The 12,190-nt window shown below is 42.8% G+C and overlaps 1 protein-coding gene across 1 annotated transcript in view; it reads right to left on the bottom strand.

Annotated features, from left to right (window-relative positions):
- Positions 1-10,194, bottom strand: part of TMEM86A (transmembrane protein 86A) — a 32,869-nt gene extending 22,675 nt beyond the window's left edge. The window contains exon 1 of the mRNA XM_075188403.1: positions 10,047-10,194. Within this exon, the coding sequence (XP_075044504.1) occupies positions 10,047-10,067 (21 nt within the window). The 5' untranslated portion in view covers positions 10,068-10,194. The remainder of the gene's footprint in view (positions 1-10,046) is intronic.
- Between the last annotated feature and the right edge of the window lie 1,996 nt (positions 10,195-12,190).

The following is a 12,190-nucleotide window of genomic DNA, read 5'->3' as shown; positions in this document are numbered from 1 at the left end:
TGTAATTCAGGGGTCTATTTATCAATCGGATCCTGTCTGCAGTGAAAAAATTTTTTTTTTCATGGCTTAAGTATATATATATATATATATATATATATATATATATATATATATATATATATATATATATATATATACTTCCGCCGCTATTATAACAAACACCTTCTCCCCGGCGCAGTGTTAGCAAAAACCCCATGTCACAGCAAAGAATTTCCTCCACTTATCGCTGCGTCTAAAGCTCCAGTCTTGATGGCGTGAGCCGCATTGTGTATAATGCACATGTGTGGCAATAAGTCCATGCATGCGCACGGTCTGTCTGTATGCACCACCGATAGCTGAGGTCCCCAATGTTAACCAAATTGCTAAGAACCCCACGTATTTTTGCATTGAAATCTGTGTTTTCGCCAACGTTAACCCTTTGATAAATTAAGAGAAACTAATATATTTCCTTGCAGTAAAATACTTTATAAATAAAAAAAACCTAGGAAAGCCCCCACAAAATGTGCTCTCGTCACCCACTGAAGCTCATTTTAATATGTTGTTCTGCTACCTGGTTTTTGCCTGTTAGCACTAAACAAGAATGGTGCATGTATTCGCCAACAAAGATCTCTGTCAAGTATCGCGCAAGCTATTGATCTAATATGGGCCCTTTGCCTGGGGAGCAAGAACAGCTCAGGGCGGCCTTAATTCACAGTGTTAAACCGACCTGTAATCAGATTATCTAATTTAAAGGGCTAGATTAACCCGTAGCCAATCACTGTGCCTCTCTCTTCCTCGACCACTCTGTAAGTTTTATCTTCAGTAAGACGGAAGGGGTCAGACCAGGCCATGACTAGTACTTACAGAAGTGGTAGAAACATTAATTGGGATTGCCAACATCCAGGTTAAAAAAAGGAAACATTAACTCCTTATGTTAAGGCCATTCACCCCACTTACACCATAAGGTATATCTCCCAACTGTCCGGGTTTAGGTGGGACAGTCCCGAGTTTAGACCTGCGGTGAATTGGTGCTGTGTCCTTGCCAATGAAAGGGTTTGGAATTGAGCAGACAATAAGACATCCTAGTGCTTCGAAATCGCTACACAGGCGCCAGGGGTGTGGCTATGAACCCCCATCGTGATTTGGCCAGGCCCCATCCTGTGTGACCCTGCCCCTTCTCCCGCTGCCACCTACCCAAATGTAGGCAGGTCTGATGTAGTATTATTCTGGATTACATATACTCTATACATAAGTCTCTGTAAATTACGCTAACAAGGCATGCTGGAACTTGTAGTTCATTAACAGCTGGAATGGGTTAACTGAGCCTGGCAATGCTGGCATGTAAAGCCCCAAAACAGAAGATCTACAGGTTATTTAAGCTGGGAATGCTGAGACCTGTAGTCCCACAGCAGCTAGAGCACCGTAGATTACATAATAGCCACACTTTTACATTTCTCTCAGAAAACAAGAAACAGAATATACAGCAGGTGGAATGTTAATCCCGGGAGAATTCCAATCGCCATTCTTCAAGGAATTTACCCCTTAATGAGGAATTGTAAATACCTTAATATATTTTACTCTTCTGGGTCAGCAGAAAAGAAAATATGATTAATAAAGAATTGTCAGGTTGTAACTTGTCTATGACGAGATTGTTTAAGACGTAAACTACTTATGTTGATGTTTAATTGAACTTATCTTTAACAGTCCGTATAAAGCGCTATAAGGTTTAGTTATTCGCAAACACTGTAAATGGATCTGCGAAACAGCCAAACCTAACAGCCTTAGAACGTTTCTTTGTTTCATGTGTCGCATTCGTGTGTTGAATAAATCTAATTTTTGCACGTTGGTGCAACAGTGGGCAGAGTCATGCGCCAAGTCCATGCTCACAAATCAACACCCTTCATGCCAACTGCCACAATCGAAGCGTTGAAAACATTTTTACCAGCGCAGATGGCGTCATCTTGGCGCACAAATCCATGCGTTTACCCGTAAAACTGGATGTATTATCTAAGAGTAAGACTGTTGTCACAACAGAGAATTTGCACCGACCGTGGCACTGATCATTTGCACTTTCGGAAATGAGACTAATTGGGCGACCTATCAAAGTGACTTCTTTCCAAACCACAATTATAAATTACGTCTACTGTTTTAAAACCATGAAATGTTTTATAAACTTGTGCACAAACTGCACCTTGATTTATTTATGATTGAATGTCAAATACTTTGATTTAGAGAACATGCTGAAACATGGTTATATTAATTAAAAATAATAATTTTATTTTGATTAAAAGTTTTTTTTTTTAAAAAAGCAAAAAAAAAAGTTGGATTTGTTAAGGGTTGCCGAACTGGTGAAATTTGGTCAAATTTCAAACCGGTTAGAAAGTTTTAAACTGCTCTAACACTTCACTCCCTGACAAGTCAGGTTGTACCTCTCAAACTCTCACCAGAGGTCGGAGCAGTTTTTTCCCCAGGGAACCAGAGTCATCATCATCATCATCATCACCATTTATTTATATAGCGCTACTGATTCCGCAGCGCTGTACAGAGAACTCATTCACATCAGTCCCTGCCCCATTGGAGCTTACAGTCTAAATTCCCTAACATACACAGACAGACACACAGACTAGGGTCAATTTGTTAGCAGCCAATTAACCTACCAGTATGTTTTTGGAGTGTGGGCAAGCGCGGGCTGGCAGATACCAGCCCGGGGGACGCACTGGCGGCCGCATCACATGACACGGGATGCGGCCGCGTCATTGAAAATCAACAGTAACTGCATCCGGGGGCGTCCGGCCCTATCAGTGGTGAGTCTGAGCGGCCCGGGGGGGGGGGGGGGGGGGCGATGCCCCCCTGCCCCCTGGTCCGGCCCGTCCCTGAGTGTGGGAGAACATACAAACTCCTCACAGATAAGGCCATGGTCGGGAATTGAACTCATGACCCCAGTACTGTGAGGCAGAAGTGCTAACCACTGAGCCACCATGATGTCGATATTTAAATATCCCAGTTCCGCCACGACTCTCAAGCTACACCTCAGAGCTGGTTCCCTCAGTCACCCATCATACCAGGGTGTCACTCATATACATCCATACAATGGGGCAACACAACTAAACTGTTCGGCTGCATTATTGTGAATATTGCTTCAGTCAAAAAAAAAGTCTGCCTCCACCGGGTATAGGCAAAGGGTCAACTTTAAAGGCTTTTCAGTCTAACTCCTTTTTAGGTATATTTCTATCTAATTAGTCCACATACAAAGATGTACCCATGACCTATCAGCAAGCACAGGGCTCGATCTAGGAATTCATGTCAGTATAAAGTTAGAGGCTCTGAGTCATTAAGGAGAGCAAAGCAAAAAAAGGAGTAATTTTGCTCCTGGACAAACCATGTTACAATGCAAGGGGTGTAAATTAGTTTATTATTTTTCACATAAATTAAATGCTGTCTTTTTTTCATGTAGCACACAAATACTTGGTAGCTTTATTTGTACACTGAAACTTAAAGTTGATCTAGGACATGCCCTACCCCAACTATAAATCTGTCCCCACATTTTAAATTTTACCTCCCCCTCCAATGCAACATGGTTTTGCCCAGGTGCAAAGTTACTCCTTTTTTTATGCTTTACTCTCCTTAAAGACTCAGGCCCAGAGTGTTATCCACAGAGCTCCTTTCACGTAACAATATTTTTTTCTACATGTAAAAGCACTCTAATCAACAAGAAAAATTAATGACTCGACACACGTGGTGCACAAACATTAATTTGCTGTAATGCAGTGCACAGGGCAGGCTAGATCCGGGTAAATGAATATTGGCACCGTTATCCAGGCAGCTCCTCAGCTTACGACCTGTCCTCGGTGCCAGTTACAAGGGGGAGATAAGAAGAGGAGGAGGAGGGGTGTAAGCCGACTGTCTCTAACATCCACCAGGCTGGAAACTAGATCAAAAGCCGCAGCACACAACAGCATCATTTAAATATTAAAACCTTTTTTCTTTTTTTATTATTTATTTTTCCTCCTCGTCTTTTGCAGTTACTCTCTGTAATCTTTTTGCACGCTTGGTTTGGCTGCAAGAGAAGCCTTCGACATACTGTCAGCGACCGAGCCACGGCACATGATACAGTTGTTGTTTGTCAGAGGTTTCTCTCTCCTTCCTTCTTTTTTTTATTTCTCCTTTGTCCCCGGCTCAGTGGAGAAAGCATTGAGTGCAGCAGGGGAATGCTTCAGGGAGAGAGGTGAAAGAGGAAAGTGACATGCCCACAGGACACCGCCGGATCGGTGTCAGGAGCAAGGCTGTTACCGCTCTGTAGTCATTCACTGTCTGATCTAATGGAGCCCATTGTGACAATATGTTTAAAATGGAAGTAGTGGCAGCAGATGAAACAAATCTCACAGGAGTATTTTCTTATTTAAAGGATAATTCAACATTTTTTAATATTATTTTTTTGTTCTTCTTGGGCTGAGATGAAAGCGTTAATTAAAAAATGAACACATAGGTACATTTCAGGCAACATTCACTCCCCGGGGTCGTAAAGGTCCGTCGCCTCTCTACGCTAATCGCTTGGTCCGTTTTAAACAGGGAGAATGGTCGTCAATTCCCCTCCCCGTTGAGCAAATCCATGAATGCATCTATAAGTTTTTTTCTGAATGACTCACGGACATTGTCTGATAATAAGTGGTCAAACGATGATCGTTCAGCTGTTGTTGTACTACAAGTCTCAGCACTACCAGACACAGGTGTGAATTAAACTGGCCACAGGCGGCCAAATCCTCCCGCTTGGCGAGAGCATCAGAGGATAGGACCAGGGACATATTTGGCCAAACTAGACAAGATCCAGCTTCCACCCCTCTCTTTAGGTCATTTTGGGCAGGACTAGGATCTGTTAGTTCTGCGGGAAGATGACCACATACACAGAACCATAGCACTGACCTGTGGAACAACAAACTAATCCCAGTCCCATACATCTCCCAGACACTTTATCAAAGCTGCCTCCATACCCAGAGATATTGCTGGGAAATGGGGTCACTTCTCCTGAATTCCCCTGACCGAATTCTTTGTCTGGATGGACCCAAAGCAACCAGTGATCCTGGTCAAAAGGAGAAAAAAACAGATTTGAGTTTGATCGAGAATGACAGAAATTGCAGCAGATTACCCCAATCTTAACGTGTAGCGGTCATCGGTCGATCGTGCTCATTGGCCAGTTCTAGTTAAAGGAGTTGTCCACCTATTGTCCACCCCTCCATAATCAAATATACCCCCACATATAGCAAATGGGGGACTAGGAAATCCCACCTAAATTATGAATTTGAGAGCCGGATTGAGCACAATCAGAGATGCATTCAAATTGTAGAAGCCATTCATAGCGCTTTAATAGAGCAATATTAAAGCGCTGTAGGTGGACTGAGTCCTCTAAGCGGGTTATCAGCTTCAGGTAACAGGGGTATTTTCAGGGCCGGTGCTAGGGTCCTTGGCACCCTAGGCACATTTTCAAAATCGGCGCCCCCCCCGCCCCATTTTCAAAATCGGCTTCCTCTCGGCTCCGTCTGCTCCCCTCCACTCACTGACACTGTCGGGCCGTGATGATGATGTCACGGCCCGACAGTCAGTCAGTGAGTGGAGGGGAGGAGACGGAGCAGAGATTCGACGGTGGTGATGAGCAATAGTTCCTCCCCCCCTCCCTGTGGATGTATGTGAAGCTGTACGGTGGCCGTGAAAGGTATGGTCAGCGGTCACCGCACAGTTTTAAAGAAATTTTTAATCAGTGGCGCCCTCCAGAGCCCGACGCCCAAGGCAAGTGCCTAACCTTGCCTAATGGGAGCGCCGGGCCTGGGTATTTGATACATGTCGTGGCATGTTTGATTAACGAGACGTTTAAAAAGTGGACAACCAACTCCCCACCCACAAGCAGGTCGAGTGGTTTGGCCCAAACGCCAAACTAGGGACCTAAACAATCTGGTCACCCATAGGTGGTACCAAATTTGGCTATATACTAGAACTGAAATAAGTAAATTTTCATCCTTTATGTATCTTGATTTATCTATGCAACTTATCTGTAAACTAGAGTCAGGTCCAGTATCAGGCTGTAAGGGCAAAAGTACAAGAACAAATGTCCAGTAAGAATTTATCTGCAGAAACAGAGGTATTATAAAATAAGCACCAAGAGTAGTCTTTCTACAAAGCTAACATTGGCTTTTGATGAATCTATAATCTAGAACAAATTTAAAAGCACGTTGGCTCAGTGGTTAGCACGTCTGCCTCACAGCACTGGGGTCATGTGTTTGATTCCCGACCATGGCCTTATCTGTGTGGAGTTTGTATGTTCTCCCAGTGTTTGCGTGGGTTTCCTCCGGGTGCTCTGGTTTCCTCCCACACTCCAAAAACATACTAGTAGGTTAATTGGCTGCTAACAAAATTGGCCCTAGTGTGTGTGTGTGTATGTTAGGGAATTTAGACTGTAAGCTCCAATGGGACAGGGACTGATGTGAGTGAGTTCTCTGTACAGCGCTGCGGAATAGGTGGCGCTATATAAATAAATGATGATGATGAAAAGAGGGTCTCTGTAAACAAGAAATTAGGTGTTAGTGTATAGCTCCAGTTTATACAGTAGGATAAAATGCTTAGTACTTAATGAACTGTATATATAATACGGTATATAATATATGGGATCATGTGCTCCTTATGTGCATATTGGAAGTCACAGAGGAGCTATGTGACCATATAAAAGCACAGGGCTGCTTTACAAAAATCAGAGTATATATATATATATATATATATATATATATATATATATATATCACATAATAATATACAGTAAGGGGTACATATTCCTTATAATAAGCATAGCTTTCCCAATTAACACTAGTTATGACTCCAGGGGGAATATATATGAACCCTTCTAAAAAAGAAGAATAGAGGTGTTGCCCATAGCAACCAGTCAGATTCTATGAATACATTCTTGAGAATGACAGGTAGAATCTGAATGGTTGCTATGGGCAACACCTACACTTTTCCTTTTTTTAGAAGGTCTGATACATTTAACAAATCAACAGTTACAAGTGATGACATCAGAAGTCCCTGTTTATACAGATGTTACTCACATGAGTTTATACATAAATTACCATCTCTTTGGGGGCACTCACATAGTTATTAACACTCGCAAATAACGTCCAGGGACACTGCTGCCAGAAAGGTACATGTAACACGTTACACGCGGTACAGTGTAGACAGGAGCTTGGTGCAATACAATCCTCAGAACGATTTGCTCACTGAGTATTTTTGGCTCTTTGCAATTAAAGAAGAACTCCGCTCAAAGCGGAGCCCGGATGGTGGACACCTACCCTACAATTGTTACTAGCCCAGATTTATGGTACTGAGAGCATCATCTGTTTGGATGTCAGCTCCTTACTCAGATACCTGGGTCAGTACATACGACCTGGTGACAGATATTCAATCTTACTCTTGTCGGCCAAGAGGAACTTCAGGTTCCGGTACAGTAATTTTTAGGGGGCCCCTGTATAGACGGATAGGACAGCGTCCCAGGGGAAGAAACCCCACCAAACTTCTACATAGGGGGGGCCTAATGGGGGGGAACTTGATAAATTCAGTTAACTTATAAAACTCAGAGAATAAACAATACATAATGAGTATCATACCATATATACAGCATAGGATGTGTTATTGCACATAACAGTTGTTAAAAAATCAAAAAACAGGAACTCATATTTAAAATCTGGGACTATTTCCCGAAATAGGGACAACATGGAGCTACCGCTTACTTCCACTACTAACTAATAAACCCAACAACATCAAGAACTCATCATCGGTGATGTTTTGCAGCCACATTTTGCTGAAGAACACAAAACTAAATTTCTTTACAAGGATCACAGAGTTTAACGGGATCCCATAAATCAAAACGCAGGTGAGAATTGTAGATAAACAATGCATGCGTACTGTAAATATGTCTAATTAATGAAAAATTGCATTTAAAACTATTATCAAGGCTATTAACTGCACCCCACCGCAGTTCCAACGGCCGGGAACGTAATGGACCATTCTCTAATGCACGACTCCCTGGGGATGTTTAAAGTAGAGATGCTCACTGACCCCCGTGAACTGGTTTTGGATCTGGATTAGCATCGTGTTGTGGTTTTGGTTTTGGCAAAAACGCCCTCGTGTGTTTTGGTTTTGGATTTTTTAGAAAAAAAAAACTAAAATATGCTAAAATCACATAATTTTGCACTTTTTTTGCTCCTACGTTATTATTAACCTCAATAACACTAATTTCAAGTCAATTGCAGTCAGTTTTGACCACCTCACAGGTCACAATATTATTTTCATACACTTTCGGACAAATGCTGCAGCGACCTGGCTGGATGGTAAGCGACAGAGCAATGACACAAACACGCTGCAGTTCCTAGCACATCTAGGGCACATTGGCACACAGCAGTGGCAGAAAAGAAATATGGGGGTCCGCCCTAGCTCCGCTTCCCCCCCCCATTATGTTGGATCTTAAAAAGGAATTCAAAACTTGCGAGATCCGACGATGTATTGATGACGTTTTGCCTCGAAAAAGCGCAGCAGTACCGAGCTGACTCGGCACGGTACTCGTATCTGCTAAGTTCGGGTATATTCCGTTTTCGGGGAACTGAGCCTGTGCTTCTAGTGTAAAACAATACAGCACAGTGTATTGTGTCAGGACCGACAAATGGACTACTATGGCCGAGCCAACCGTTCAATCAGCATCATGGAAATACTGCAATGAGCACTGCAATTCATGACCACAGTAATAGATTGAATAGAGTTCTTCTTAAATCTATTTGTCAAATTCAGTTCTGGAAACACTCTAGTTTGGCCACATGGTGCAAAAACTAATGTAGAATAATATAATAATAATAATAATAATAATAATAATAATAATAGTGACTCTCAGTCCAATATACTACTTGCATGGCATAATAGGCATTAAATATACATAGTCTAAAAACGTTTTTTTCCATTGGTTACAATGATTATATTAAGCTGGATGGATGCTGTGCGTCCCTCTTCAGATATTTCACTTACTGTAATCCATTCTAATAAGACACTGCAGCGTTACCTGATTAACAGTCCCTGCTGTAAGCAACACTGGACAGCAATGTGGACTACAGTATCTTTATTCACATTGTGGCCTAAATTCCATCCAGGAGTTAACAAAATAGCAGAAGCTCATGAGTGTAATTGAATGGATAGGGACTTTGTTACTGTCACTGACAATATAAATGAGATACAGTACAAGATACTAGCAATAATATCCTCCTATTAATATATCAGTACTCAGAAAAGCATTGCACAAGCATCTTATGCAATATGTCACACAAGGAAGCTGATAATGGTGTCTGGGTGCCAGAACAGTGCAGCCCAAATTAGTCCCTGAGTAATATATATATATATATATATAATAAATACAGTACATAGCAATTGCTCAGTGCAGCCCGATTTAGTCCCTGAGTAATATATATATATATATATATATATATATATATATATATATATATATATATATATATATATATACACAAATAACCCTTATTGGAATAAATACAGTATAGCAATTCTTCTGCTCTGTGCTTGGGGGGAGGGCGATGCATTCTCAGCCTGACATTGGGTTAAAGATCGGGATCACTGCAGTGGCAGGTCGGTAGCTGTGCTACATGCAGTGATTCCTGTGTAGAGGGGGGTTATCAGGCCCCCCCAGTAGGAGAACCTGAGTCACGTGTCCTGTATTTTCATCCTGTGACACACACACACACACACACACAATGCACAACACTGGGATTATTGCACCCAAAGTAAACACTCTGGATTTACAATGTAACAATACTGTGTAAATATTACTGTGCATTAGATGAACCGGAGAGGAGGAGGGTGGGGGGGAATTAATCATTATTATATATACAGAGGAAGCAGCAACACAAAGAGAGGTGCACAGTTACACAGCACACACAATATACAGTATATAGGTCTATATTCTAACATGGCATCCTGTGATCTGCCCACGTGATGGGTACCCTCTGCCACCATCCTGCCCCCCTACTCACCACTGTGACGGGTGACACCATGTCTGCAGTGCTGGATCCCCTCCTAGTCGATCCCTTGCCCGGGATCCCTCCAGATCCAAAGGTTGAAATGTATCAATGTGAGCACGGCTGATTGTTATTGTATCCTCTTTCAGAATGCCGTGACGTCAGGACTGGGCGGAGCCAGGTGTCAGTGAGGGGCGGGGCTTGCTGCCTGCTCTCCAGCTGCAGAGCCTGCACTTAACCCCTCCTGCACCGCAGTCCTGAGTGACATCTGCAACTGCAGTATGTGTATTGTGTGCACAGCCTATCATAATATTATTCTAAATAAGTTACATTATTATTATTGTCATTATTATTATATTTGTTTTATCTTACAACATATTTTTATTATAATATTTATAGCGGTGGCCTTATTTGTGTTGATTCTGTTTAGTTGTTTTCAAAGGTGATACCCAGGGGCTGGTTGGAAAAGTTTAGCTCAGGGTGCCAGACTGGGCTCAGCAGCCTTTTAGGAATATTTTAAAAGAAAAAAAAATGCAGGTAGTCCAATGACCCAGCCATAGGTCACTGGTCTACCTGAACCGCTTGACCCATCTAGTCTGCTCATTTTTTTTATTAACCTATGGTACCTTAAACCCTATTTGATCCTTAGCTCTTTATAAGGATATCCTTATGTCTATCCCAAGCATGTTTAAATTGCTCTACTGTATTATCCTCTACCACCTCTGATGGGAGGATATTCCACTCATCCACTACCCTTTCTGTGCAGCAGTTGTTCCTCACATTTCTTCTGACCCTACTTCCCCCCAGTATCGGTGCATGTCCTCGTGTTCTAATACTTCTCTTCCCCCCAGTGTCAGTACATGTCCTCGTGTTCTAATACTTCTCTTCCCCCCAGTGTCAGTACATGTCCTCGTGTTCTAATACTTCTCTTCCCCCCAGTATCGGTGCATGTCCTCCTGTTCTAATACTTCTCTTCCCCCCAGTATCGGTGCATGTCCTCGTGTTCTAATACTTCTCTTCCCCCAGTATCGGTGCATGTCCTCGTGTTCTAATACTTCTCTTCCCCCCAGTATCGGTGCATGTCCTCGTGTTCTAATACTTCTCTTCCCTCCAGTGTCAGTGCATGTCCTCGTGTTCTAATACTTCTCTTCCCCCCAGTATCGGTGCATGTCCTCGTGTTCTAATACTTCTCTTCCCCCCAGTGTCAGTACATGTCCTCGTGTTCTAATACTTCTCTTCCCCCCAGTGTCAGTACATGTCCTCGTGTTCTAATACTTCTCTTCCCCCCAGTATCGGTGCATGTCCTCCTGTTCTAATACTTCTCTTCCCCCCAGTATCGGTGCATGTCCTCGTGTTCTAATACTTCTCTTCCCCCCAGTATCGGTGCATGTCCTCGTGTTCTAATACTTCTCTTCCCCCCAGTATCGGTGCATGTCCTCGTGTTCTAATACTTCTCTTCCCTCCAGTGTCAATGCATGTCCTCGTGTTCTAATACTTCTCTTCCCCCCAGTGTCAGTACATGTCCTCGTGTTCTAATACTTCTCCTCCCCCCAGTGTCAGTACATGTCCTCGTGTTCTAATACTTCTCTTCCCCCCAGTGTTAGTACATGTCCTCGTGTTCTAATACTTCTCTTCCCCCCAGTGTCAGTACATGTCCTCGTGTTCTAATACTTCTCTTCCCCCCAGTGTCAGTACATGTCCTCGTGTTCTAATACTTCTCTTCCCCCCAGTGTCAGTACATGTCCTCGTATTCTAATACTTCTCTTCCCCCCAGTGTCAGTACATGTCCTCGTGTTCTAATACTTCTCTTCCCCCCAGTGTCAGTACATGTCCTCGTGTTCTAATACTTCTCTTCCCCCCAGTGTCAGTACATGTCTTCATGTTTTAATACTTCTCTTCCCTCCAGTGTCAGTACATGTCCTCGTGTTCTAATACTTCTCTTCCCCCTAGTGTCAGTACATGTCCTCGTGTTCTAGTACTTCTCTTCCCCCCAGTGTCAGTACATGTCCTTGTGTTCTAATACTTCTCTTCCCCCCAGTGTCAGTACATGTCCTCGTGTTCTAATACTTCTCTTCCCCCCAGTGTCAGTGCATGTCCTCGTGTTCTAATACTTCTCTTTCCCCCAGTGTCAGTACATGTCCTCGTGTTCTAATACTTCT

Source organism: Mixophyes fleayi, chromosome 10 (assembly GCF_038048845.1).
Source record: "Mixophyes fleayi isolate aMixFle1 chromosome 10, aMixFle1.hap1, whole genome shotgun sequence".
Lineage (NCBI taxonomy): Eukaryota > Metazoa > Chordata > Amphibia > Anura > Limnodynastidae > Mixophyes > Mixophyes fleayi.
This window is presented reverse-complemented; position numbering and strand designations above follow the sequence as displayed.